Source organism: Solea solea, chromosome 11, assembly GCF_958295425.1.
Source record: "Solea solea chromosome 11, fSolSol10.1, whole genome shotgun sequence".
Taxonomy (NCBI): Eukaryota; Metazoa; Chordata; class Actinopteri; order Pleuronectiformes; family Soleidae; genus Solea; species Solea solea.
In genome coordinates, this window is record NC_081144.1 from 17,991,315 (window position 1) to 18,018,536 (window position 27,222).

A 27,222-nucleotide genomic window follows, 5' to 3' on the forward strand; every position below is an offset into this window, starting at 1 on the left:
GTGCTGATAATCAGTACAACAGCAGTCCCTCCTGGTGATTTAGCCTAACTGTTGTGGAGGAAAATGTCAGCATCCACCTTCATAGCTTCAACAGCCTGTGTGTTGCGTTCACTGTCCTGTTGTAAATGTAAACACTAGATAGGCCCCAAACTAAAAAGCTGTTGCTTTACGTTGTTTTATGCTGTTTGTTCTTTGTTTACGGTCAAAGGTTGAGAAGGCAAGACACTAGGAAAAGATGGAGGTTACTCCTTACTGACTACACTATGCTCACATGCATCTGCAACCTGCCACAGGTTTAAGAGATGGTTGTGAGTGGATACAAACACACATAAGAGGTTACTGTGGATCAGTGGTAGAGCGAGTCATCTTTCAACTGGAACATGTTGGTCCAAATCCTGGCTCCGCTAGTAGCAAGACACTTAACTCCACATTCTGTGGGTTGAGTGTGAATGAGAATGAAATGTGTGTGAATCTCCTACACCCTTTAAACCTAACAGATCCTTGTTCTGCTCAATGTTTTGATCCTGTCACTTTAAAAATGTTAGAACCGAAGAAGCCTTTAGGATAAGAGCAGAAATGCCTTGTGAGTGCAGTTCATCACCTCAATCTAGGTGACTGATGAGCCACAGAGTTATTCAAATAAATGCATGCAACATATAGAGGTGTGAAATTAAAATAGTGGGGGGAAAAAAAATGCAAATACCTTGAAAAAAAATTGTTTTATTTTATTTTACTGAAGCACCAAAACCAGGGTCACATGTTGTTGTTGCTGTATATTTCTGCAAACCACAGACAAATGTGAGCTCAAGTTTCTGAATCAAAATCATATTACTGATTTAAGTCTACCTGAGGTAGTGTTTTTTTTGTCTACAGACTTCCCTTGGAAACTTTTTCTGGGCACTGAAATAAGGCAATAAGGGTATAGATATCCATTTCCTGGTTATGAATATGATTAGGTTTAGTCATACTGAGTAGCACGTGTTAAGGCTAGGTTTTCCTCAGTGTCACCATCATCTCCATAAACAATGCAGTCGTATTTTCTGTATGAAATGTGCAAGAACATTTCGGATGGTTTGCATAAAAGTAAAAATAACAGTATTTAGTGGGAGACCAGGCTGGCAATATGCACAAAAAAATGTCTGTCAATCAATAGTTGCTGTAGAGGACACGTGCAGCATGTGTAGGTATTTTAACCAAAGCAGGAGGTGCTAGTACATCACAGCATCCTACATGGCTGTTTTACTGGGGTCGTCAGGGTCAAAAGTCATGATCTCCATGTGGATTAGACCTGATTGGATAAAGAAAACAGAGTGTGGAGTAAATATTTCATATTTTTGACCAAGTATGGATCATTTCTAGAATACTGAATTACTTCAGATTGCAAAATATTGTTTATTCACTGCTCTGGTTTAGCTTTTACGTGTAATGCAAATGACACAACTTCACTGTCCTGTCACCTTTAGCCTTCTGGAATACTCACTCTTCCACTCGCCAACAGCGAGTTCTAGGCTCTCGAAGGAGTCATCATAAGGCTCTGAGTCTGCCTCACTCTCTGGGTCGTGGTACTCAGCCAGGAAGGGGTGAGACAGTCCTTGTTTAGCTGTCGGCCTCATCTCCGGGTCCAGCAGCAACATCCCCTCCAATAAATCTAGAGCTGGAAGTGTCAAGATAGAATATGGACAACATTCAAATCAAAGTGATCAAACTGATTTAAATCTGGAAACTTTTGTTCATGTTAATGACAAATTTTCTTTACCCACTGGGGTTAAACATGAAATTTCACAGGGTTCAGTTCTCGGATACATGTCACTCACTACAATTCATAATAACATAAGCTATGTACAACATAAAACACCGGTGACCCTGTGTGTGTGTGTGTGTGTGAGAGAGAGAGAGTGTGGGACGTAAAGAAAGATGAAAATGGAAGGGATGGAAGGAAAGAAACCGGGCAACCCCACTCCCACTTCCGGAACAAAAATGTGACTGTGGGCCCACGCCTCCACACAAGATGGCGCTAAAATGCTGCAGATTTCAGGCCAAAACACATGCACAGCAGCAAGGCCGTTGGCCCACGTGTTCGACACAAGATGGCGTGAGAGAGAGAGATGAATGAGTGAGAGAGCGAGAGAGAGAGAGAGAGAGAGAGAGGAATTTATGAATGGTGAGTGTGTAAGGATGGAAGTTCAAAGTTCAGTGTGTAGTGTGAATGAACAAGGGATTATGTACAGTGTGAGCCGATGGCGGGTTAAACCACACACAGCAGCAGGGCAGTCAGCTCAGCAAACAACAATAGACATGCAGGCGATCAAACAACAAACAATTAACACGGATGCAACACTTGAGTTATACGTACGCGTGGATGCGCAGTCCCGACACGTTTAACACACGGGAACAGAACACAGTACTCTAACTGCCCAGACACTATGCCTTAAGATGGACTATGTGTTGACGGGCTGTTCAACAGGACAAAAGCTGCTGATCCTCAGCAGTGTCACGGAGGAAAACAGCTCAAGGGTCGACTTTATTCTGAACGAGGTCTCTGCCGTCCTTTTTGCTCACGATTCTGTGAGCAAATCTTTTTAATTATTGATTCAGTACACTGAAAACAACTGCTTTACAAGTCACTAGTCACTAGTTAGTTAGTTAGTTAGTTTCATGCAGCCGTGCTATGATGACTCCGCCCACGTTGAGGAGGTACTATATAGTAATGGAACCGTGTAGAGTCGAGTCTTGCCGTGCTGAGGCCAGGCGTCCCGGGACTGTGTAGTGGAAAAGCTCCTTAAATGTTCAGGTAGAGCTTCCCTAAGGTGTTTAGGGCCAAGGACCATAACTTCAGTGTTGTGAGCATTACGAAAGTAAAAGGTTATGTGTCATCCAGGTCACTTCATGTCTGTGAGACATTCCTGGAGTTTTATAACTTGATTGCTGTTATATGACTTCATGGATGTGTACAACTGCACGTCATCTGCATAAAAATGACAATTGAGGTTGTGTTTTTTTTTAATTAATAATAATAATACTACCTAGAGGAAGCATGTATGAGGTGAAAAGAACTGGTCCAAGAATCAAACCACATGTAAGTCCACGTTTAACTCCAGTGGGTAAAGAAAATCCATCATGAAGATGAACAAACTGAGATGTCTCTGATAAGTAAGATTAAAACCAGTTTAATGCAGTACCTTTGATCCCAATAACATGCTCCAGCCTCTGTAATAAAATGTTATGGTCAAGAGTGACAAATGCAGTGCTCAGAACTAATAGTACCAGTATAGATACAAGGCCATTGTCTGAGGCCAACAGAAGGTTGTTGGTGACTTTCAATAGTGCTTTCTTCTGTGCTATGATGTTTTCTAAATCCTGACTGAAAGTCCGCAAACATATCATTGCCGTGCAGATACTCACATAATTGGGTTGCTACAGCAAAGCAATACATTCTCAACGTTTAGGCCATAGGACAACACAAGATCAAGAGTGTGACTAAAACTGTGAGTGGGTTTATTTACCACATTAAATAACACCCATTTTGTTCACTACGGACATAAAAGCAGACATAATATCTACATGGATATTTAAATCACAGATAATAAAGACGATCTGTACTAAGAACTAATTCAGACAGAAAGTCAGAACTAAAAATTCAGAGTGAGGACCAGGTGGACGGTAGACAGCAGTTAGCAGGACAGGGTGTTGTAATTTCCAGTTTGGATGCAAAAGACTTTCAAATTACTTATAGATAAGTTTTAGTTTGGATTTCATGAATAAACCGGAGTTATGCATTGCTGGTACACCTCCTCCTCACCCTGTGCCTCGTGGAATATGTGTATTTATATGGGTAGGGGGAGTGAATTCATTTACACTCACGTAATCCCCCTCCTGTAACCATTATCTGCAATTAAATTGTTAAATTGTTGAGAGTGACTTTGAGGAGATAGACCTGATATTTAATAGTCCACATATTATTAAAGTATTTTGAAATGCACTCAGTGCAGATATTTACATTTTTGAACTGACACACGAGGAAAGGAATAATGGGAAAGAAATTGGGCTTGCAACGGACACAGGGAAGCCAAATGAAACATATTTAATTGAAAGTTAAATTCACCATTTGCATCCATCGACGGAAACACTTCTTTAAAGTTCTTCTTCTTTTGTGCAGGGAGACCTTCCATATATGACTGTGCCTTAGAAAAAACAACAACAACAAAAAAGAGTTCATCCTAAAATGTACAACAAAGAAAAAAACTTATACAGTGCAAGTACACATATGAAGATTTAGCTTAACTTACATCTTTACTCTGCATCTTTTGAACCAGGGAGGAGTCTGGTGTTCCTGTCAGGCGGAGGATCTTTTTCAGCTGATCAATACCTAAACAGGCTGGTTAAGGAAGCCTCTGGATACACAACATATCATTTAGGATGCACAACATGCACCGAAGCCACAGATTAAATGTGGCTACAAATCTAAAAATTCTGTGAATGACTTTCACAGATATCACGATAGCTGTACCCCTTTAAGGCTGGCATTGTTTTCAAACTACCAACCACGGAGTATCGGCATGTGTGAGGATACTGTCATGTCCTGGGAAAAGTACCTGACCTGTAATCATCTCGGCCAGGATGCAGGCAGCTGACCAGACATCCACTAATTGGGAGGGTAACAGAGAGCGCAACAACATTTTATAGTTTGTCATAGTACAGTGTAACACTCAAGAACACTTCAAATGATATGACTGTAGTAAAGCTGGGGTAGGCAAGATTCTTTTTTAAAATGAAGTGATCTGAATAATACATATAGAATGCACCACAACATACCCACCAAAACATATTTACCAAGCCAGTTGTCTGCTAGGTGTGTTTGTGTTTGCTGTTCTACTGTTTAATGACTGCTTCCAAGATGTCTCTGCTCTGCTAGTTTATGATCGTCAAACACTTGTCATCAGAATTGCACAAGAATCGAGTTTTGAAACAGATGAAAACCCAAGTCTACCTCCACTCCAGTGGTGATGGCTCTAAGACAGCAAGGCAAGCTCTGTATTTACATTACATACAATACTAAACGTGTGCTACAACGTGATTACTATCTTGGTGTCACTTGTTTGCACAGAATCGGCTATCGTTTTTTTTTTTGACGGTGATAGGACAAATGTGGCAAAAATGTCACTTCCATGTAAGCTCAGGTTCTTTGAGGGTCAATGGGCAGGCACAGATGCTTGGGCTTCTGCATGATGATTGGAGGAACTGTCTGAAAGGCGGAACCAGTTTTTGATTGACAGCGTTGCAGAAACATACACGAGAGCGGAGCCTTTTTCTGACTCAGTCCTGTGTGGATTTTGTGACCCAAGCCTGCAGACAAATAGCTGATTGCTGTGTGTTATTATTATTCGTTTGTACATATACACTGTAACTAAAAACACTTGTCAACATTTCAGTTGTACATAATGATCACGTTTCCTTGTTCTGGTTGATCATTTGCAGAATGAGAGCGATCCCCTGTCACGATGAGCGCGTGTATCTGTCAGTGCTTGTTTTTAGCGGGAGGGTACACAACAGAGAGCTTCCATGCCAAAACATTTTCAATGAACTGGACTCAACAATGCAATTCTGCCTACCCCAGCTAAGAGTTACGGTATGGAAGATTGTATAGTCACCTGTTTGACTGTAGTGCATCCAGTTGAAGATGATCTCTGGTGCTCTGTACCAACGTGTCACCACATAACCAGTCATTTCACTCTCTGTATGTCTAGCCAAGCCAAAATCCAGGATCTGAGAAGGGTTGCAGTGAGAAGCAAAAACAAATGTCTGAGAACACTTATTGCATAAAAGTGCAATGTAACTGTAAATGGGGTTTTAATATTTAAAGCTGTATGTGGCCAATAGTGTGGCTGTTCACCTTTAATTCACAGTTCTCACTCACTGCAAGGTTACCAGGCTTCAAATCCTAAAAGAAAAGAAAAAGAAAACTCAACACTTTATCTTATGAGCATTTAGCCAACCTAATATTATGCATCTTTATAAACCTTGAAATTGTTTAGGCAATAACACATAACAATGACACAGTGGAAAATACACTCACTGGACTCTTTATGAGCATTTGATACAAGGGCTGATAGCACTTAAACAAAGCTACATGCAACACTCATTTAGCCTGGATTATTTTTCAAGTGGTTCTCTGATATGAATTGGTCTGTGTTGGCACCTGATCCAGAAATGGCCTGTTTCACTTCCTCTTCTTAACTCTGTGCAAAACAATATGAGCTAATTCCAAAAAGGTTGAGTTCTGGCCAAAAAAAAACAACAACCCACCACCTTTGTTGTTTTTTTATGTTTGTCAAATACTAATCACACTGTCCCAAAGTTTTGTGTGGATTTGCAGTGTGCAGTGACTTCAGGAAGTCATTAGACTTTTCCAGGCCAATCTCAGCAATTATTAAATGTATTTTCCACAATGCTGATTCAAACCAATTCACTGACTTTGACACAATGGCCACTAGGTCTATTGTAACAATGTTCAAATACCAACCCGATGAATGATCCCTGCAGAATGGATGTACTGGAAAAGAGAGAATTTGATTACAGAACATGGACTTATTGAACTTTATACAATATAATAAGATCTAATATGAGAGCAGACAGAGCCATGTGTTGTAAATGGCATGTTGTACTTTCACAGCACTTTCTGAACACATCCCTATATGAGTAAACATTCCCGGATCAAAGAGGTTTAACGCTAAACTCAAAGACAACAACAGCCATCCTGATCTCTGCTTCTTGCTTTGTCTTGTATGCTATTGACCGGTCTTGATTAATGAATGACTATTTAGGGATGACATCATCATGTACTTAAGGACAGTAAAAAGACAAAGTCAGCGATCACTTATTTTGAAAGCCATGTTGAAAGGAAGTGGTGCTATATAAGATTGGCTGATTGTGTATCAAGGATAAAATGTCCGTTCAGCTGGTAACTGGTTCAGTCTCTTTTGTTTAAAGCGGAACAGCATCCTGTAAATTTGCTTTCAAAAATGCACATTCCCTTTCTGTAAGAACTGTGGCTTTTGTTGATTTGTTTTGGGATTTGCAACAGTGTTTCGTGTTTTGTAGATGTGTTTTCAAAAATGTAAATTTGTCTCAACCTGTGCAACCAAGGGAAAAAATTAAGTCACATTTTTGAGTGCATATGCGACAAAGTTGGTCACACTCATTTTTGAAAAAGGAATACTATCCCGAGGTCAACTCTTTTCAGAACATCTAGCTGTATGCAATACATGTCTCTCTGGACGTCATGTTTATAACACTGTTATGCAATTATGAAGTAAATAAATACATAAACACTAACCTTGAGTCCTTTAAGAAGCTGGTAGAAAAGGTACGTGATAATGCGATCACTTAATCTCTTCCTCTTCATAATGTGGCCCAGGTCCTGGGCTACAAATGGCATTACTAAATAACTAAAGAGAAAGAGAAAAAGAGTGAGAGAACACCAATGCAAAATAATACATGTATATATATATATATATATATAAAGGAATGGGCAAAGTGAGGGACACAAATAGGAAGTCAGTTTGCATGTTTATATGGAGAAAAAATACGTGGACAAACGTGAATCAGCTTGCTTGCTTGCATGCATCCTTGCTTGAGATGTTTGTACATGCACACACACGCACACAGAACAAGAATGTTGTTCCTAACCATCAACTCACAAGGTTTGGAATTTTTCCAGAGTGGAATCCGGTGTGAAGACGTCAAGGAGGCAGATCACCTTAAGGGGAAAAACACAGTGCAGATTTCAACACATAATATTTTAATCTTAATCAAAGTTAGTAACACTGCACAGGGTTCCAGGGTTCCACCAGGTCTACATTGTATCCATATCTGTCCTGAGTGATCCAATCACATGCAGAGAGTCTTAGAACACGTCTTATCCAGTGATAGATCACTCAGGAGAGATGTAAATGCCAGGTCAATGTATCACAGTCTTTGTCCTTAAGTGTACAGCCTTTGCCATTATACTGTTTCTCAAGAAGAAAATGATTCTTAAAGACACTGTAACCATTTTAAAGAATCTAAGGACGATCAAATGCACCTTCACACATGTAGGCTTGGGTAAAACAGTCACTAATTGTGTATCTATCTCCTATCAGACCTCAGGTGGAGTCCAAACACATTTCTACTTCAAGATTCAGACTTCATTCCTTTAATATCCAATGAGTGAGCATCCTTTATTGAAATGAAGGGTTTTTCAGAAATGTCACGGTCACTACATTTCGGAAAAGCAGTTTCCGAGAGGGGGAAAAGCTTTGTCAACCATATGGCAACAATGGGAATCACTTATCTTGATGACTTAGTAGAAAATACCCAATGCTTAGCTTTCAACACAGTAATCCAGAAGTTTGGATATGGGAAACAACAGCTTTTCCACTATCAACAGCTTAAATGATTCAATTGCCAATGCCAAACAACACAAATGTACAACTCATACTATGTGAAACCATCACATTACTCAACACAGTGCACATTAGGTAAAGCTGACAGTTACTTTCAGGCAGGAGATCTTCGTTATTTCACCAACAATCTCCCTGCTGTTCTGATGTGGCCTCTGCCTCGCCACTGGGTCTGGCACTTTAGGGACAAATAAGATACGGTGCCCACCAATATTATTGTTTGTGTACTAGTGGGATATGTGAAAAGAGACTGTGGAGAGAGGAAGAAGTCCCTGAAGAACACACCCCTGCTTCCTGACTCCATCTTGGCTTTGTTACATGCTTCTTCAGGTGCCAGCAGGAACATCAGGAGGAAGGAGAAGAGGAGGGTGACCATAGAAAAGAGCAAGAACATGACAGGGAGGAAAGTGAGGAAGATTGGGACAGGGAGACCATGACAGGGACAAGGAGGGACAGAGTGAGGACGACAGTGAGACAGTGAGAGTTGACGACATGGTGGTAAGGAGACACTGAGGGATGGTGTGTCTGTGTGTGTGTGTGTGTTAAAATAGCATCAAATAGTGGTATTGGAAAGTTAACTTTGGTTCAGCCCACTGTGATAACATTAACTAGCTAATGTTACATTGTCGGCATCATTGTTAAGCCAAAATTGTACATATTAATATCTAACTATTACTGTCTCACCCTTGGCAAAAAAATGCCAGGGAATTTTTTGTGTGTTTTAAACATACATTAAAGCTAGTTTTGCACAAATACCTGGCTTCATTGTGAGCGGATTATTGTGTGTGCATCCTTATTTCATTTGTTTGGAAAGGGATGTAATAGTGGCAAAGATACGTAATCTCCTAGCACCTTCTAGTTTTGCCACTCCATATACCAACCATGCCCACCACCTCGTGCCATGTACTCACATTTTCATGCTGGATGTGGCGGAGCAGCCTGAGCTCCCTGTAGGCACGCTTGGCGTGGATGACTGACTGGAAAGGCCGATAAAGCTTCTTGATTGCCACCTTCTCCTTGGTCTTCTGGTCAGTGGCAGAGCTGAGTGGGGCAAATAACACAACCCATTGTCGTTGATTCTCTGTAAGTGCACGAAGGTGAGCGGGGCATATTCTAACAACTGAAATATAACATGCTTTATTTACACAGGGTTGATCATGGGTTGGTTTTGGTAACCACCAGACTGTAAAGCCATGGTCACCCGAGAAATTAGTGGCAAATGGTAGAAGGTCTCACAGCTTCTGCTATAAGAGTGTTTTGGTGACATCACTGTGATTGGCAGTGTTTTGAAACAGGAAAACGACAAATGAATGGTGTTCGCTCGACTTGAGAAAAGAAAAACATCCACATTGTGTTACAACTTAACTCGGCTCTGCCAATGGCCTGACAGCCAATTCGGCAGGCTGTACCAGCATTGCATCATTCTGTCTAAAAAGAAAAAAACTGTGTGCAAACACCTACAGAACAACAGGGAACATACTGAGGACATTTACATGCAAGTGCAATTTACACATTGTGTATGTCACAATTAAAGTTCTCCTGGGTTTTAATATTGCATTTTAGTTTTCTTACTTTGATTTTAGCTTGGCCCTTTCTGGATTTGTTTGCCTGTATATTTGGACAATATCCTAGTAAGATGACAAACTTACTGATTTTGGCGGCACCTGTGTTGTGCTTTTGGGTTTATCCCGTCATCACTTATGCAGGATAATGTTGCAATTGTAGAATGCCTTTTTTTATATATATATGCATGCCTATACTATATTTAACTCATAACTGGCCCTGAAGTGCAAATCGCCAACACAAATAGGGAAACACAGTATTAACTGAAACGCAACAACATTAACTATTTGTGTTGGTGATTTGCACTTCAGGACCAACATACATTTAATATAAAAATTCATAAAATTTCATGGGTCCCTTAAAATGGAACAATCTTTGCAATTTTTCATTTTGAAAGACAAAACACATTTTGCGTAACATAATTCAATGTAAAATATAGGCAGATAAACTAAATCAGCAACAGTGAGCCAATATCCTTCCTTCATTATTCATTAAATCTAGTTTTATAATTCTATTTGTTTGTTCTCATCTGGTTGTATGGTGCTTAACTGTACTGTACATAAACCACTGCAGTTCTTAATCAGATTAAATTGCTTCTGCATTTGCTTTGTTTCTCTTCACTCCATATGTTCTCGCTCAAGCCATGGAGCTTTACACGTTATTATGTAACGCTATGTAGACATTATCTGGGATTCCTGGAGGGGTCATTCTGTGTTGGCAGAGGGAAAGATTCTTGTAGAATTGCAAGACCTGCGTTGACTTGTTGGTTTGCCTTAGGCAGACAAAGGTGTCTCTGTTAGCAGATGTCAGGAGTCCAGGGAGTGGAATGCTGCCTTAAAATCTACACACAATCTATTAAAAAACCCACACCTGAACGCACTGCACGGCACCTGAATGTTGACAGCAACGGCATGCACCTTTGGTCCATACAATAATAACAAAAACTGCCACATGTATTTCACACTGTTAATCATAAATATTTATATTTATATAACATATATATATCTATACATACATATGTGTGTATATATATACATATATATTCTGCTGAAGGAAAGTAAACAATTTGAAAAGAAAGATGATCACTGATAAAACAGATAATAAACAATAACACTGATGATAGAAATATGACGCACTTTGAATGAAAAGCTCCATAATAAAAATCGATAGAGTGTCACAACGTTCCTCACCAAACACTCCCGTAAGCTCCGGAGCCGATGGACCGAAGCGTCATGTACCTCTCCGGGACGTCCCACGTGATTTTCTGGATCTCCGATCTATGATACCCGGGTCTGACAGGGGAATCCTTCACAGGACACTCCATGGCGATTTCTACCGATTTCCAATTGAATCGCAAACCGTTTTTTGATTAAAGCGTTTGGAGTTTCAACCTGACTGGAGGGAGATGTGGTAGCAAAGGTAACAGCAGCAGCGTCAGGAAACGCACTTGTTTCTCCACAGCCTGCGGTCCTTAACTCAGCCAGCAGCAATCACTTGTTTTTCCCTGCTGAAATGATATTATTGCCTAAAAGCGAAGTGCGCCGATATTCACTACTTTACGTAAAGACTACTCAAACGGTCCAGACCAGACCAATCAGTCATATTTCCGGTTTTCAAAATAAAGTCCTGCCGAAAGCGAACACAACGTACTGAAAAGAACAATGTACACAAATCAAAACAAATATGTAGTCAGTCAGTCAGTCATCATATCATCATTTATCCTCCACCAGAGGGTCGCGGGGGGTGCTGTGCCAATCTCAGCTACATCGGGCGATAGGCGGGGTACACCCTGGACAGTTCGCCAGTCCATCGCAGGGCCACACACAGATAGAGACAAACAACCATTCACTCTCACACTCACTCCTATGGTCAATTTAGAGTGTTCAATTTACCTATCCCCACATTGCATGTTTTTGGACTGTGGGAGGAAGCCGGAGAACCCGGAGAGAACCCACGCACACACGGGGAGAACATGCAAACTCCATGCAGAAAGGCCCTCGTTCCAACCGGGGCTCGAACCCGGGTCTTCTCGCTGCAAGGCGAGAGTGCTAACCACTACACCACCGTGTGGCCCTACAAATATGTAGTATATAAAAAATATTATTATATTTTTATTGTTATTATATTATATTATTAGTAAAAAATGTTTTTTTTACTAATTTTTACTTGACATTATCATTTAATATTGAATAACACTGATAATAGGATTGTTTTGACGTATAACTGAACTGACTGTATGCTTTCGATAGGACTTTATTTTGAAAACCGGAAATATGGCAGCTTGGTTTGGACCGTTTCAGTAGACAGTACAGTACAAAGGAGAGAATATCGGACATTTGACCATGGGAAAACAAGTGACAAATGGTCTCAAACTAAAAAAATGTCTCACTTAATCAATCAGCTGTCATAAACAAATGTTTGCAAAAGAAGTTAAGTTGTTTTTTGATAAATATTGAGTTGCAGAAGATATTACACTATTTACTATACTAAGTGTATAATTAAAGTACCTTACTTATGAAACTTAATAATCAATTTTTTTTTCAAATGTTCTATTATTATTATTATATTATTGTCATTACTAATGGATTTATAGATTCAAGTCTATTTGGACTTTTAATTAAGTCCCTTTACATGTATTTATTTATGTGATTATTATTGTTGACTACATAGACTGTTGTTTTCAAACTGCACAGATGAACTTCAGCCAGCAGAGGGCAGTCACATGTCAATAAAGCAGACTTAGTAAAGTAGAGAGGAGTCTGATTTCACAGCCAGATGTAGTGATTCAGATATAATGTCCTCAAAGTCCCTCTACATTGAAGGCAGAGTTTCTCCTTCTCATCCATTATATATGTTCGAAAATATTGTCTGAGAACAAATTGGTGTGCGTGTGTGTTACTGTACAATAAGGAATTATGGATTATAAATTGAAAACAGTTTCTCTCAAGTCTTGGTAGTGTTTAAGGCATCTCTGGAGGCATAGTTAGCATAATTTCTCAAGCATCGCAATGAAATAAAATCCCTCACTTTGCTGGATTGGTTGTGAGTAATCGCACCTGCTGCTACACCAGTGATATTGATAGGTTTTCAATATAGTGAGTCCCTGGTACCCGTGAGTGGTCATTTGTATGGGTCCCTGGGTAATTCAATGGGTCCCAGTAAAGTTTGTATTGCTTGAGAAATTGTAGAAATCAGACTCCTCTCTACTTTACTAAGTCTGCTTTATTGACATGTGACTGCCCTCTGCTGGCTGAACTTCATCTGTGCAGTTTGAAAACAAGTCTATGTAGTCAACAATAATAATCACATAAATAAATACATGTAATAATGTCTTATTATTACTGTTATAAAAACATTGATAACAAACACATATTATATTATATTATGTCTATATTCTATCACCTCGCTGACAGCTGTGTCTCAGCTACGCACTGTGTTTAAAAGAAAGTGAGATCGTGGGCCATGTTTTCATTATAACATGATATTAAGTGGGGGGGCCGCATGTAATCGATTGGGGGGCCGCAAGTGGCCCACGGGCCGCCAGTTTGTCACCTCTGATTTAGGGGTAAGGACTGTGTATAAAGAGCAGCCAACTGGTTACCGTGAAAGTCTTAGGCAATAACCTTTAACCCAAGAAATAGGAAAAACAAATGCAAAGGAGAAGGAAAAACGCGTGAAATTCCAACAAACATTTATTTGTGAATTCTAAGACAAACAGGAGGCATTTCAGTATTGTATTTGCAAGCTACATTTGTTGCAAAAACAAAAAAATCCCCTTTACCCTTCAAAAATCTGCTTGGACCGAAGGTTCTCATTCAACTTCTTTTTCCATGTGCTGCTATTTATTTATTTTTTTATCCATCAGCATCAAAATGCACCGACAGTTATGTACAGAGGAAATGCTCAAGTGTTGTTGGTCTATAAGGGGAGAGAGCTACATACTTCACACAGCGACCCGTCAGAGTGTCAGATCGGCTGTTGACATTCAGCTGTTCTCAAAGAAATAAAAGGACAGAGAGAGCACACACCTTTCCTTTCTTTTCCAGTTTCAACACAAAGCGTAAAACGTCCACTCTGTGTACTCACTTTGTTTAGCTTTCATTGCATTATCCTTTTATTCAAGACTCACGCTTTATTTATTTATTTACTTAAGTATCTCTTAGTATGTCATATAAAGCAAATATACAGGCTCTAGCATTATCACCAGCTAAGAATTAATGTACATGATGAATATGAATGGTATGGAAAAAAAATATTTCTCAAAAAGACACATGGGGAACATCGAGACCCATGGTGACCTGTAAAACAGTTATTAGCTGCAATGACTAGTACTTAGAACCTGAGGGGGAGGAGCAAGTGTGGCACCTGACGACGGCGACCAATGACATCAGAGTCTGAGAAGAGTTTGCCATTTTATGTCTGGATAGAAAAATGTATCCGGGTCGACACAAATACCAGTATATCTGAGGTAATAATAAATCAAATATTGTTGCACAGATAGGTTGTATTATTTAACGTAGAAACATGGCGACGCAAGATGGTCGCCTCTTTAAAGCAAGGCCCTTACTTCAAGTATGTATTAAAGACCTACTCTAAGGCTACGGAAACCAAATGACTTTTATTCTTTAAGTGATTACACACTTCTAAAAACCACTGCCAATAAACGTTCCTAAAAGTTACACACTGGACCTTTAATCCTCACTCAATGCCGCAGAACAGTTTTATCCACAACCTGGACACTTCCTGGGATCCTCTATCGATTTATATGTCCCATATTATCCAAACATGAGTTGATGCTCGACTCCAAATTGCCACCCTTGAATAAGCCTGCTCACGCTGAAGTCTCTAAGGCAAACTGCACTCTTGACACCTTGACACAAAAATGCCAGTGTGACACATCACAGCAGCAACATATGGTCCGTCATAATGTGTCCAGTGGATAAACTGCAGATCTTTTATGTAAACACAAATCAAGTCTGCACCTACTGCAAGACAACAAGCGGAGACAGTTTTTATGGGTAAGTACAATCTGGAAGTTGCCATTGTCATGCAGTAGAGTAAAGGCACTAAAATGACCTTGACAGCAAGACTAAATGACAACAGGACTGTTTTCAGATGACCGGTCGTAGTTACATCAAACATACATGCAGGTTCTGTAGGTTCTGTAGGTTCTGTGTCCTTCAACGACACATCTCAGAGTATATTAATAAATATATACGAGGTAGAACAGAATCTGTTTAACTTTCATCCACGTCAATGAGGTGGGCATTTTTAGATTTGCATTAAGTCACTAAATATAAAATACCAGTTTTGTGTCGATGCTTTTTTTTTTTTTCTTGTATGAAAACTGTGGATTATCAAAGTATTTATTCATTTGTACACAATGCCAAAACCTCAGCAAAAGTCTATTCATTTCATAATTGTGCTTTTGTTTTGAAGGAGTTGCAAAGATTTAATATTTTGTCCTCCCGTTTTAAACATTTAAATATCCTATATAGAATTATGGAGAGTATCCAAAAAGCAGAAGCGGTGCCAAAGCTAATGTTAGGGTGTAGTAAAGGTTCCTTTGTGGTTGGTTTCAGATTATTCACCGGAGTGTGTCGTGGCTGAGAGACTGTGGGACGACTGAATCATTACTGCACTGTGGTCACGGCAGACAGGACTTCTGCAGGGACCTGGGGATGGTCGCAATCTTTTTGCTGCTTACACAGATTTTTTTGGCAAAGATGTCGGCAGCAGAGACGTCCAGCTGACGGGCAACAATCAACAGCTAGTATTTGTCCAAAGTAGGAAATGTGTAGTTATCTTTTTGTGTCTTGGCTAGAGGAGACATGCATGTGCAAGGATGACAGCTGAAGCTAAGGCTGCAACAATTGACTGATTACTCAATTATTGAATGAGCCGACACTTAATGATTTGATTAAACACAAAAGTGCTGTTTTTAAAAAATAAAATCTGCAGTTTTCTGGTTTTGGTTTTTGGACTAAACAAAAATATTCGATGACTTCATCTTAAAAATAAAAACACACACTTCTCGTTATTTTCCTTCAATTTTTATAGCCAACCTTATAAATTAGTTGAGAAAGAAATAATATAAATACAACAGATGAGTCAATAATGAAAATAACTTTTAGTTGCAGCCCTAACACGACCAATAACAAACTTTTCAGAGCAACTTCAATGGGCTCTCATAATTCTCAAAACACTGATTACAGTCAATATTTCATTAAAAGCATCCTTACATTGCTCCAAAAAGAGAAGATGTAGGTGTAGCTGCCGCAGCTAATGGAACCAGCTACCTTGTTTAAGCAGTTCAAGCTCAAAAATGAGATTAAACATTGTCACTTTATCACTGAAACCGACATTTGTATTATTTCCCTATTTCTGTGACGTTAAATACATAACATAATGGTATGAAATTCAGATGTGGTTTCAAATTAAGTTACACAATTAAAAAGAGAGGAATGGATGTGTGGTCAGTCTCACTACCTGTGCTTTTTCTTTTATTTTGGGACACTTTAATGAGGTTACACTGTGTTATTCCTGTGGTCTCAAACCGATCAGATTTGAAACTAACCGCAGTAGAACTGTGGTCAGAAATCAAGCAGTCTATTTTTGGAGCCTCTGAAGCAGACACTGGTTTCATACAGTTGGTTTTGTACCAGCAGTGAGGGCTGGAGTGGAGAGAGAGAGAGAGAGAGACGGCAGCATTTAGACTGTGGGTTTTCCTCAGTGTATTATCTAAACACATGCACCGTTACAGTAATGCCCTATTTTTAAACTGCTGAGTCACTAAAACGTGTGTGTGTGTACAGACAGAGAGATACACTCATTTGCTGGTCATACACAAAACTGTGCACGAGACATTTAAATAGATGAACGGATTGATTGGTTGATGCCTTGTTAAAGGCAGCAAAGTCCACAGCAAACTTACTCCTAAGTAGCACCATAATAACTGAATAGAAGGAAAGGCTAATAATCATTAAAAACATCCATATAAAAAACTAAAAATAAACAAAAATAATTTACTTTTTTCAGAAATACAATAACCCGTGGTATAAAAAAAATGACTTGCCCTATTCCTATAAACCATTTTGTCCTTCCTCCGCTGTGGTACAGTACTGAACTGTAGCTGTAAAACAGCCTGGTCATAATTATGTGCAGAAAAACAATCTTGCCCATTTAAAGACAAAAGAAAAGAAAAGAAAAAAAGGGCCTGCTGGGTTTGTTGGTGTGTTTTTCTTATGGAGTCCAGTTTTGGTCTGACAGGCACTTTGTATCTTGTTAAGATTGTTTACAAAGACAATCACATGGCGAACAAAAGCATACATGAAAAACACGTAATTCAAAATCCATTATGTTGACAATTATGAATGTGTGGTCACTGAAGATTCACGTATTTAATTTAGTAAAACAACTCTGTTTGAGTCAAGGTTGTAAACATCAGATTAGTAAATTAAACACTGAATGAAACAAGTTCTTAGAGTGAGTTAAGAAAAAAAAAAAAAAAACCTTCGGTACTCAGTCAACAGCCTCTTAGCTGCTTCTTTGCCGGGATTTTGTGATCGCACTACAATTTTAAAAGTAGCACTTAAATTACAAGGGCAGTTCTACACGAGGGGAGAGAGAAATAATGACGTGAAAGCTGCGTATTTACTCCACCTAGTAACGTCGTATTGGTGCACCAGGGAGCTGAGAAGTGAAGCCTTAATGTGCACACAAACAATACATAAAAAAAAAGTTTTCACAATAAAAGGAATGCATTGACTCAGTGTTTCCATTGACATGTTTGGACACACCGAGTTCCTTTCAACTTCTGTTCAAATGTAGTCAAATAAAAGGCATCGATTGAAGAGATGCAGTGATAAACCCTTCTTGACTATGTCAGTTCGATTCCAGATGTTATGATACAGTGTGAAAACGTTGCATCTCTGTTCAATGCCAAGCAAAATCTGCAGATGGGCTTTGAGGTTAACTTTGCAATCAATATGAAATGGTCCCCCCGTCAGATCCGAATCAGATCGACAGCCTGGTTTGTGGATGAACCCAAGCTCAGTGAAGAAATAGCTCATAATACGAAACAGACAGGCACTTTTCGCCTGCTGCACACACAGACTCTGGAGGATAGACCAGGTTTTCTTACATGTACAAGGTTTAAAACATGATGCTCTGATGCCACAGTGTCCCTGTGTGTGTTGTTGGAGTGTTATATCCAAATGATCCTGGCGGGATTTGCTGTTGTTTAGGTTTGCTACAAGTCTCATACGACGGTAAGAGGTCCAGTCTGCGATGACTTTGTAAAGTCCGAACATCCATCAATTGAGTCCAAGTCTGGTCATCAGAGCCGGAGTGATTTCTTTTTTTGTAAAATGACAGGAGAGAGAGAAAGCTGGAGTGGACCGTGAATCTAGATGTGTCATCACGATCGCCGGGTTTTCATTGTACTAATGGATCTTAGTAGTAGAGTTCCCAGCACTGCAGGTGTGTAGTATATGACCGGGTTCAGAGAGAAATCATCTGATTACATCTCACTTCAATGGCTGCAGAGCTGCTAACAAGACATAAAAATGTTTTCTCAAGCGGTGCCAAATGTCTCCTCTGTGGCGTCATCGCTCACAGAGTGAACGTCCTGGGATTGTATTCTTTCACCTGTGAGGTCCATTTCTGACATGATAGGTCAACTGGTTACACCGTCTTCACTCGACAGCCGAGATTTTTTTAAGTCAAGTGGGTCCGTTTATGAGCGTCCGTGTTTTTCTGCCATACTGTCACTTTTGGGTGGGTATATATATATGTAAGTATATATATATATATATATACACATATATATATATATATATATATATATATACACATATATATCTTTATATATATGTAGCATACGTTGTGTGTGTGTGTACATGTGTGTTTGTGTGGCAGTGGCTTTCTGTGCAGTGTGCTAGCAGTGTGTGTCATATCTGGCAGTGGGCCTGTGTGGCAGCTCGTGGGTCTGTACTTACATTTGGTGACATAAGAAGGTCTGAATGTGTTTTCATGGCAGTGGTGTTCGGTGCTTGTGTATTGTTATACATACATATATATAGATATAAATAAATATCTATATGTATATAAATGCGTGTGTGCGTGTCACTCGCTGCAGACGTCCTTCTTCTCCTCAGCTGTGGCTGGAGGAGACTCTTGTGGGCGGTGCTTGCACTGCCCGTGTGAATGACGAGCACCTGCTCTTGGTGGTCGGGACAAGCACGGCGACTGGGCAGTGCAGTCACAGGGTGCATCCTGGGAAAAGATTAAAAAAAGGGGGGGGGGGGGGGGGGCATCTTAATTACCTTGACATGCAGGTGAGAATTAGTTTCTATTGACCACAACATAAAAAGTATCTAGTATTCAGGGGTTTAAAGACAGATGTGACAAACTAGCATAGGTCGATCGTAAGTGAACTAATAAAAGATTTTTTTAAATATGTCCATCTCAAAACACACAAAAAAATGTGAGTGGGAGAACAAATGATTGTTTTTCCTGTGTCTTTGAGCAACTTTAACCTACATTTGTACATTTTGAAAAATGGGAACATGCAGGAATCCATGTTGCCTGGCAACACATCTGTAATAGTTCCTATTATAATCACATTGTACCTGTAGCTAAGTGTGTGTAGTCTGAACTTTATTGTGCATCTGTCTCAACTTAAAGACCTTTTCTATTCTTCACTCCAGTCCTCAGCTTTGAATTCTGTAATCCAGCCTAGTTTTACTGTGACAGGTAACGTGACAGAATCGTGTTGGATCATATACTTTACTTAAAAAACAAACAAACAAAAAAAGTTTCATTTATACCTCTAAAGATCTTATTTCGGTCGCTGATCCTGCAGACACGACAATGTTCATTGTTTCCTTCCCTCCTCCCATGATATTGACCATTTCTTCTCCGGTTGTTTGCCTCATAAATCTCTTATTAACAATCCTGGTCACACTGTCATTGCCTCCGCCCAACCCGGCCAACACTCCTCCAGCTCCAGCTGACACACACTCTGGTTTGGGCTCATCCACGCTACCAATGCTCCCCAAGACAGTCAGACTTCTGAGGCTGCCCAGGGAGTCTCTCTGCACTCTCTCCGCAGACAGGGCGACTCCTCCCTGACCACGGCTGCTGCAGACATTTCTGAAGAACTCCTGGACCAGGCCTCCGTAACGCTGAGAGCTGGAGTCGGATCCACACACTGTTGCTCCAGAGGGTTTTCCTGCAGCAGGAGGCTGCCGTGCTGGACTGGCAGTCTGGCTGGCTCCTAATGGTAAACAGGGATCAAAGATGGGCATATTATGATTTGAATGAAATAACTGGCAGAACAACACTACATTGATAGAACTATGGTCTTTCAGGTGGCGTGATTGCACTGTGACATGACATGAAAGTTCATTAGAAACGAACCATTCAACACAGTATATAAAAACAACAACATGGTACTTGACCGTGAAGTAAGTTTCAAGTTAGCTTCCACACCAAGTGACTCTTTTAGATCCAACAGTGTGTGTTTTCTTCAAACTAACGTCACTGCATTTTAATGAAGGAGGTAAAAAAAAAAGACTTGCATTTTATTACATTTCTACATCAGAAATTATTTTGTCAGTGGGAAAACTCCAAGAAAACAAACTCCAGCATGTGAGAGCTAACTAAAGTTAAGTAGGGTCCACAGCATGACGATACATTCAAGGAACCTCACAAATACTAAAAATGCTGCTTTCTGCTGCCACTGTGTAGCAATTTTTTTTATTTTATTATTAATGCATAAAACATTCTCCAGTTGGAATCTTGTTTAATAAAAAGTTTTTATAAATAAATAAATAATCTGACAATCAAATATTTATGCCCATCCCCAATTCACTCATGTATGTACAAACAAAACCGAACATGTGGCAGTTGTAGTCATTACTAATTAATCATTTCATTTTTCAAGTAATACCAGATTATTCAGAAAAATAGTTGACAGATTAATTGATAATGAGCTTCCTCTTCTATTCAATTCTTCCTGTGAGACAGGATTCCATTTTTCTCTATCAGAAGAAAACATGGCAACATTTACTTAAAACACAAACACACAAACCACACCTGAAACCAGACAATGCAGCCATTTGATCAGTATCTCACCTCCGTCGCTCCTCCAGAGCGACTCTGTGCTTCCCGTGTGTTCCACCACGCTGAAGAGGCTGGAGAGCCCGTCAGTGAGGCCGCTGAGGACGGGGCTGTCCCTGGTGGTGGTGGACCGAGCCCAGGCCGAGCCTCCGCCTCCGCCTCCGCCGCCGCCTCCCCCTCCGCCTGCACTCAGCGGTCTCTGTTGGAGGCTCCAAAGGCTGCGGTCCCTGGAGGAGGAGGAAGATGCATCCAGTCGCGACGTGGAGCCTAAAAACAGAGGTATTATATCTCACACTTAGAAAGAACATTAAGTGACAACTTGTGAAGCAAATCAATAGACATATTATACTTGGAACTGGTTTAAAAAAATCAAATTACCAGAAGACACTCTGCGCTGTAGTTTTGGTGATCCATACTTAGGTGAACAGCACGGCCGCTCGATGCGGCTGTGAACTTTATCCAGCGATGTTGATATCTGCCGGGTTCGGGCAGACACCAACGAGGAGGTGGCTGCAGACGATGGGCGAGGAGACCAGGCTTTGGAGTGTAACACTGCCCCCCTGCTGCTTGAAAGGTTGTCAGTTTGAAGCCCAATGCTGACGCACTGAGCAGCGGTCTGCGTGGACCTGGTAGACATGCCAACCATCTGCGGGGAGAAAAGGATGTGACAGAGAAGGTTTGTTGATTCAGTGGAGAGATAACTTCTTTATTAAAACAAAACATGAAAATGATTAGCTGTAATCATATCATTTTAAATTCACACCTGATTTCCAGGTTCTTTGCTGGATTTCCTCTCCAGGGAGGAAGAGCGTATGGCCTGGCGAACACAGTTGGTCATCTCCTTCATGTCGTCACTCAAGTTGGCCGAGATCTCTCCGATCTCCAAGCCATGGAAAGCAGAGGACGATGTCATCCCATCGACGATACTATTGGCAGAGCCGCCCACACTGTTGTTGATGACACTGGGGATGGAACCAGCGATGCAGCCACTCCTGCTCTCCAGCAGCTCCCTGTGCTGCTTGGACAGTGAGCTCAGCCACTGCTCGTATGAGGATGAAAAGGAGGAAGACGCGGGTTGTTGCTGGAGCTCGAGTGTTTCCACTGCAGGCACGGCAGCGTCCCAGCTATTCCATCCCACAGAAGAGCTCCCATTCTGCATGTGCTGTGAATCCTGGCTCTTTCTCCGCTGCTCTATGCGACGCACAGCGGGAGGGCTGTAGTAGATCCGGATGCCGGTGCGGTCTGGAGCGGTGTAGCTCCTCTGGACAGACTCCAGATCCAGCTCCGATCCCACCAGGCTGCTGCAGGAACCACTGGGGCCATCCCAGGTTTTACAGGTGTCCCCAACATCAGGAGCCTGAGATATGAAAATGACAGAATTATTACGTATTTTACGACAACTGTATCTTCTTTAGCATGAAGTAATTACCACATTTGCCTCTCATTTACCTTCATCAAAACCTCCAACAAAGAAGACAAAAAAACAAAACTGCTTATACCATTTTACTCTATTGCTGGAGTCTCTGAGGAAGATTGTCATCAAACACCCCATCCTTGTACACTACAACACTTTGAGACAATTGAAGAGACGTGTTCACCCAAAGCACAAATGCAGAGCAATGAGGATTGTCCTGATCACTGGGGAAACCAAATAACCCCTACATACATGCATCACACAGCACAGAAGAGCCAGCTCATCTGGACAGGACCCAGCTATCCACCTAGGACACTCACGATGATGATTCACATTCACATGAACCTGGAGAGACCCTCACAACCCTCATTCACACTGTGACTCAAGTGAAACTAAAACCTTAAAGTGAGTCAGTGAGTTGTTTCACATAAAGAAGCTCTAGACAGGAATCCGGGCTTCAGAGGCCGAATACTTGATTTATTTTTCTTCCAGTTAGTCGGAACAGAAGAAGCCTCTTGGATGAGGGGTCAACTTATGTCAAGCAAGTCTAGTTGCCTATAACTCCTGAAGATGACTAGAAGAGGACCTGGATGACTGAGAACCTTCACAGACACATATACAACAGTTATTCACCTCATTGGTCAGGTAGGTCCAGTTCTTCCCAGTGAGGAGCTCTGCCTGAATCAGCAGAGGCGGAACAGTAAATTTGATTTTCTGCTCCTTGTTCGCTGCTCCATTGAACTCTGGGCCGTCCAGCTCTGACGTGGACTTTGTCCTTCACATGAAAAAAACCACAAAGAGTTGATGAGGCAACAGAAGTGCTGTCACGCTCTGAATCGATGCTCAGAAAGCTAAACAAATTTTCCACACACCACATTTAATTTTGACAATAAGATAAGGCCTATTTAATCGTTACCTGGGTGAACCTGCGCCGTTAGCGACTACCGTGTCTGCAGAGAGCTCAACGTGACTTGATGACTTCGACTGTGGGAACAGAAAAAAAAAAAAGGCAATCACTGAATCTACTTTTCCAGCCTATTAGCATTTAAATGACCTGCTTCGGTGACACAAATACTGCGGCTTCAGTCGTATCCTGCATTTTCACAACACGTCACGTCACACAACCTGCCAGATACTGACTGTGGACATATTTATTTTCTGTGCAGGACACACACACACACCTACACACACACTGAGTCAGCGTGTTTCACACTTGAGGGAGTGATCTCAAACTACGAAGCCATTTCCCCTCAGAGGAAAGAAGTTGGAAGAAGGGAAAAAAAAATACACCAGTACTATTATAAATTATACTATTACGACATTGATTATTAAAAACATATATGAATTATTGGAGCAGATGTTTTCAAGATGTAGTGTCAGACCTTTGGGCTAATTTGGACATACAATTTAAAGAGAGAGAGGAATGATGAGAAAGTTAAAATGGTAAGAAAGAATGACGACGGACTGAAAACCTCAAAGGAAGCAGACACAGTGGAGAGATGCTGCAGGAACGCTGACATTTTCATGTATTTGTGTGTGTTTATGGAAACAAACCCATAATGAGCACTGTAATTGCAATCCCACTACATCCCTCCCTGCCATGTTGCAGCAGCTCAGTGGTGACACACAGCAGTGTACAGTATAATCAGCAGCTCTGACGGACGATGAGCTCAGCTTTAACTCAAACAGCTCGACCACAGAGGGGAAACAACCAGAGAGGCAGCAGTGACAGCTGTGTGCCGTTACTTTCTCCAGCATCAAAAGTCTCCTGAAAAAAAAACCCAAAAACTGCACCTGACAAAACAGCAGATGGTCACATACACCTCGAGGACAGTGAAGTTTTGACTCCACAGCCGAAATATAAAAGCTCCACACTCGATCTGGTTGTAGATGTTGTGTCTACTCCAGTCGTCTGGAGTAGACACAGGAGAGGAGAGCGGAGAATATGAGGGAAAATCAGAGGAGTCCACACACTGTGGACACGGCCTCTTTCCTTCAGGCAGGCTGAGGGCCGTAAAAGCTCAGATGAATCACCTGAGGAACAGCTTTTTCCCCCAGGGCTGTGAATGCACTTCTGAGCTGCTGAACGGGACCATCCCTCCTTCCCTGTGTTGCACTTTATTAATGATTATTTACTGGCCTAGTAATTTAACCTCATTACTTTAACTTTAGTATTTTACAATGCTTTTAAGTTGGTGGTGATTGTGACAGAATTTCACTGTGTAGGAATCTGCAGTGACAATTAAGTACTTACCAATTCCCTCAGAATTAAAACAATAGTTCAGACTAATAATATCACAACTACTTCCATGTGCTGTCAAGGACCTTTGAAACAATATTTAAATAATTGATTGATTATACAGGATCCAGGTGAAGAGGAACAATGATTGATTGCAAAATAAGGGCTTTTAATGTTTTCATGGTCTGACTGGAATGAATGCAAGTCAAAAAAAAGACCTCAGCCATATTGCAATACCTGTGACATTTTTTTAACTTTCAATTTAAACCTGAAAAGTCCAGAAAAATAATCGAATGTATCAACTGGTACATGCGTAGTAGGAAACACCTCACGTCTGACTTGATATACCTGCTTATCTCAGACATACACACTCATTTATCACTCGCTGCTTATGAGCTCACGTATGACATTTTACACACACACACACACACACGCGGGAACGCTCGCACTCACACACCAACAGCCCCCGCCATCATACCTTCCCCTGCTGCACGGTGGCCTCTCTCAGCCTCTGCTCCCACTGAGCTCTCTCCTGACTGAAGCGCTCCAGCAGCTCCAGCTTCTCTCTGCCCCAGTTCCTCTCTCCGATCTGAAGCTGATTGGTCCATCCATCAGTCACAGCAGGGAGGCGCAACAGCAGGGAACAGCAGAAACGGAGAGAAAAAAAGAGTAAGAGATGGGAAGAATTCACAATGATTTACAAGTAAACTTTAATTCTTAAGGTAAAATATGAACCTACTATAAAAAGATCCCCACTTTGAGACATAAAATGGATTGATTTCGAACGACCAGGTGAATTTCTCACAGGCCAGAAATTAGACCACAGATGAAATATACAAACAAACGCATGCGTCCACAGTATTAACCTGTTTAGTTAGATCCATCACAGCCCCATAAGACTCAGCCAGCAAGTGCTGATGTTCTTCGCGCTCCCTCTTCAGCGCTACCTTCAGGTCTGGAGGATCCATTGCATCCGTGGTGGACAGGGCAGCAGCAGCAGCAGATTTACCTGCTTTGGTCTCAAGCTGGAAAAGGGAGAGAGCAGAGAGGTCACGGGGTGGTAGATATGCTTTCACACTGAAGTCACACATTCAAATTCAAAATCACCGCACGCCGTGTTTGTAAAACCTTCGTTTTATAGTGTCGCCGGTGGGCTTGGAACAAAGAAAATAAAGATATTTTTCAACTCAGGGGAAACTGAGGTTGGGAAGCACAATTTTTCAAAAATACTACCCTTATTCTAGTAATACAAAGCTACGTGCAAATCAGTGAAGTATTCCTTTAAACTCATGGGTTCCGCACAAATATTTTCCGTAAAATGTGTTTTATTTTAAAACTGTATACATGTTTCCTGTATTTTCTGGGCGTGTTCCTGTGAAGTGATTGAGAAATAATTACATCGTACGGTTAATAGCATTGATAAAACAAGAGTGAGGTGGAGAGAACTCATTGATAGTTTGTTCATCCATCCATCTTTTACCACTTCATCCTCCACATTAGGGTTGTGAGAGGAGCTGTGCCAATCTGAGCTGACATAGGGCGATAGGCGGGGTACACCCTGGACATGTCGCCAGTACAGTTTCTTCATTCCAATCAAAATGAATCAAAAAACAACAACTTGTGGTGCCCTGAGAATTTTGCACCTCACTGTTTCTCCCTTCCCTACAGCTTTCTCACCCTCTATTTCTAGCTCATTCACCCCTTTCCTCACCCTCAATAAATCTGGCCTGTTGTCGCAAAGCCTCTAGGTGGGATTGCTTTAAATTTTTATGAGCAGCTCAGCTTTCCCTTTTCCTCCGTCTGAGCCTCGTAGTTCACACAGCCGACACTACGGGCCTATCAATTTGACAAACAAGCACACACTTATGTCGACACACACCCACGCACCCACGCACACACACACACACACAAACCAGACCCATCAATCTCCTTGCTGCCTCTCTCTCTCAGTCTGGCTCTGTGGCACCGTATAAGGCACTAATGGAACTGTCCGGGAGCCAATCACAGCGCAACAGACGCACACTTAGCCCCAGCTCCCGTATCCTATGGCAACAGAGTGTATCCTGTTAATGATGAACGCGGCTTAATGAGCCCCCACATTTTAACGAGGTTTGCTGCTGAGGTGTTAAGAGGGGGATGATTTTACTGGATCGCTGCTGTTTATCAGCGGATTACGTTCACCACTCGCTACTCACCATTGAACAGGTTTAATGTTTTTACATTTAGATTTACAAACATACAGTATATTTTTAATTTAAGAACGATCCTTCAAAGAGTCTTCAGGTTCTGCTGACACAGAACCTTTACGTTATAGCACAGTTACAGTATTTATTGGTGTGTTGCATGTTGCAACTGAATATCCCTCACCCTTCTCTTCCCTGTCTGCTAGAGAAACGAGAGTAGCCTTCATTTAGCATCTAGGATCATATGGAGCTTTTCCATAT

General features: G+C 41.0%; 2 protein-coding genes and 1 long non-coding RNA gene across 5 annotated transcripts in view; all 3 read right to left on the reverse strand.

The window, feature by feature from the left end:
* Positions 1–708: 708 nt before the first annotated feature.
* zgc:171775 (STKc_p38 domain-containing protein) lies at positions 709–11,572 on the reverse strand. Its single transcript, XM_058643807.1, has 12 exons — positions 11,192–11,572; positions 9,350–9,479; positions 7,698–7,756; positions 7,334–7,445; positions 6,521–6,550; positions 5,891–5,938; positions 5,649–5,763; positions 4,571–4,642; positions 4,287–4,366; positions 4,103–4,181; positions 1,481–1,654; positions 709–1,288 (listed from the first exon to the last, which is right to left on the reverse strand). Exons 1-12 carry the CDS (start codon positions 11,323–11,325, stop codon positions 1,227–1,229), a joined length of 1,095 nt encoding a protein of 364 aa, XP_058499790.1. The 5' UTR covers positions 11,326–11,572; the 3' UTR covers positions 709–1,226.
* A 2,103-nt stretch (positions 11,573–13,675) lies between these two features.
* LOC131469215 (uncharacterized) lies at positions 13,676–18,830 on the reverse strand. The gene is made up of 2 exons (XR_009241781.1): positions 14,904–18,830; positions 13,676–14,871 (listed from the first exon to the last, which is right to left on the reverse strand). It is a non-coding gene; the product is annotated as an uncharacterized LOC131469215 (long non-coding RNA).
* The window catches only part of soga1 (suppressor of glucose, autophagy associated 1), a 70,677-nt gene continuing 62,285 nt past the window's right edge, over positions 18,831–27,222 (reverse strand). For all 3 annotated transcript variants that reach the window (XM_058644159.1, XM_058644158.1, XM_058644157.1), the window contains 9 exons: positions 25,645–25,803; positions 25,257–25,373; positions 23,456–23,523; positions 23,173–23,314; positions 21,889–22,482; positions 21,504–21,771; positions 21,141–21,392; positions 19,832–20,280; positions 18,831–19,277 (listed from right to left, as the gene is read on the reverse strand). In XM_058644159.1, the coding sequence (XP_058500142.1) occupies positions 19,128–19,277; positions 19,832–20,280; positions 21,141–21,392; positions 21,504–21,771; positions 21,889–22,482; positions 23,173–23,314; positions 23,456–23,523; positions 25,257–25,373; positions 25,645–25,803 (2,199 nt within the window). In that variant the 3' untranslated portion in view covers positions 18,831–19,127. The remainder of the gene's footprint in view (positions 19,278–19,831; positions 20,281–21,140; positions 21,393–21,503; positions 21,772–21,888; positions 22,483–23,172; positions 23,315–23,455; positions 23,524–25,256; positions 25,374–25,644; positions 25,804–27,222) is intronic.